Here is a 2500-nt window from a genome sequence, read left to right as displayed (position 1 = left end):
GCAACATGTAAGACGGGACATGATGCCTGTTATTTCGGACAGAGACAACGCTGTCAACGGCCAGGTACTCGTTTTACACCTGCGTACGGTGAGAGAATGTGAGTAAAGAGCCGTTTCCAAGGACTCAACTATGCCCCGAGCGAGGCTCTAACCCAGGACCTTCCGATCCGAAAGAGAGTGTCATACCACAAGACCATATCACAATTGTCATTCCTTAGCTTAGAGCTCACACATTTTTTGAGTGGGTCAGTTAAGATTTTCCAAGGCAAAGATGGCCCCAGATGTAAACCACTACCCACTCTGATAAAGATAATCTTCGCATTCATGAAAAAGGCCTATTCAAAACAATCATTGCCGCGTCTCAGGAACTAGAGCAATGCAACAGACATTCTATGCTACGTCAAATTAAGAAATTAAAGAGCAGGCACCGGTGTGAGGTAAAGAACTGAACGAGTATGTATGAAAGGTGCCAGACAAAGCAAGAAAGAATACTACACGACAAAAACCCTTTAAAAAAGTACAAAATTGGTTACTAAAACCATTTCTGCTAAGTTGCGATTATCAGTTTTAAAAAGTTGTTATTGTTGTTGTACAGTAATGGTGTCCTTATCTGTCAATAAATCTCCTTTTATGAACCTGTACAATTTCTCTTTCAAATGGTATTTAACACGTGTGGATTTAATTTGTATTTAAAGAGAGTGACAGAAACAAAAAATGTAACATTTTTTATAATTATACTATCTCTAGATGACTCGAAGTGTTCGATAATAGATGTATGGGGCTGTTTCAACGACTACGGGCACAGGATAATGCAGCCAGAATACAGTCTGCAAGATTGCAGGTAAATAAAAGTTAATTTTATTTTTTTAAATTTTAAACAATCGATTGATTACAGTAACTCCCTGATTCTCCAAAACAAAAATTACTTTGCAGGAGATTTAAAGACATGATTTCTTTGGAAAGTTGGGGACAACTTAATGTCATGGCTAGTCCTTCAGAGCCATTAGGCCCATGGAGCCGGAGTTAATCCCGATTTATATCACGTCAAACTGACAATAGCAATTGCTTGATATCCTTTAGATAAGACGCTAGTCGATCGCAAAGCACTTTCCGCCAAATCTAATAGACCCAGCTACCCAATCATTGCTGGGTGAAAAGGGGGACCAGAACAATTCTCGACTGCATCCAGGATCGATCTTGATCGATGTTATCTATGCGTGTGAATCGAGTGCTCTACCAACTAAGCTATTGGGACTCCCCCCCCCCCCATGTGATGGGTAATTGTAATTAAAGTTTTCTGGCCAAAATTAAAACCACGGGGTTTTTGTCTGTGTTTTGCCAAATGTTGAGTTTAATTATTGATTATATTTTTGTCAAGATCCAATGTGAGTACCTGATTTTTCCAAACGTCATAAGTCACCTCCTGATAGAAAATGAGTTGAAAATCTCAAGCTATTTTTTGGACTCCCTAGAATCACCAGGGACAATTGGATTCAATAGCCTGATGTCATGTCGCCCAGCAACGGCGAGCAGCTTGGTTCTGAACAAAGGAAAGGGGTACTTTTTATTCTTCATGCTGGCGAGAACTTTACATAAGTCATGTGATCACAACGTATAAAAGTCAAAAGATGATCAGATTTATAATGATTTTCTTCTCTGGATACAATTTTATGCTCGTCGGAGAAAGATTCATAAGGGCGTCCGCCATTGTTCCGATAGTTTAGTTAAGTTACTATGCGTCATTACGAGGGAAGTGACGTCACGACTGTTGAAGCCTATTGGGAGTTTTAAAACACTCAGGGTATTGTTCTTTGACACTCACAAGACAATAATTTACCTCTTGAAGTCAATAAATGTGCGGCTATCTGGTGGTCTTGTGGTACGACACTCACATTTCTCTCACCGTACTCAGGTGTAAAATTAGTACCTGGCCGTTTACAGCGTTGTCTCTGTCCGAAAATAAATGTAATAGCGCCTTAGTACGGTGAGATAATGCGAGTAAAGAGCATTTTCCAAGGACTCAACTATGCGCTGAGCGAGGCTCGAACTCAGGGCCTTCCGATCTGAAAGCGAGTGTCACACTACAAGACCACATGGCCGTCTGGATTAGAATCATGAAGTCCTTGTCGACAGATAGCATGCGCTTGGCTCACAACATTGCTATCCGGAAGTATAACGGACCAACACACAAAACTATGTGTAAGCATGAACGTTTATAGTCTGGTTAATCGTAGCCATCGTTACATATTGTCTGACACTGACGTCAAAAGACAAGTCTTTGGTCACAACAGAAAGCAAATCGTGAGTTGTATTTAATAGTTCAACCAATGGAATCACTTGTCTCCTTGAGCTCTACTAACGACAACTCACTTGGCGCTTCACCTTAAAAATGAAATCAAAAGAGAAGTCCAGTGATTCGTAGTGTCAGGCTATTAGTTAACGATGGCTACGAGTTAATCCAGTTTAGTGCGAGAATTACTCATAAACGCGGATAGGAAAA

At 40.4% G+C, this 2500-nt stretch overlaps 1 protein-coding gene across 1 annotated transcript in view; it reads left to right on the top strand.

Moving 5' to 3' along the window:
* Nucleotides 1-2500, top strand: part of LOC144955988 (uncharacterized) — a 51509-nt gene that overhangs the window by 11513 nt on the left and 37496 nt on the right. The window contains exon 5 of the mRNA XM_078886252.1: nucleotides 748-841. Within this exon, the coding sequence (XP_078742378.1) occupies nucleotides 748-841 (94 nt within the window). The remainder of the gene's footprint in view (nucleotides 1-747; nucleotides 842-2500) is intronic.

The sequence above is a fragment of the Berghia stephanieae genome, chromosome 10, assembly GCF_034508935.2.
Source record: "Berghia stephanieae isolate SIO BIC M18660-M18661 chromosome 10, UCSD_Bste_1.3, whole genome shotgun sequence".
NCBI classification, from domain to species: domain Eukaryota; kingdom Metazoa; phylum Mollusca; class Gastropoda; order Nudibranchia; family Aeolidiidae; genus Berghia; species Berghia stephanieae.
Note: the sequence above shows the minus strand (reverse complement) of the source record. Positions and strands in the feature narration are given on the sequence as shown.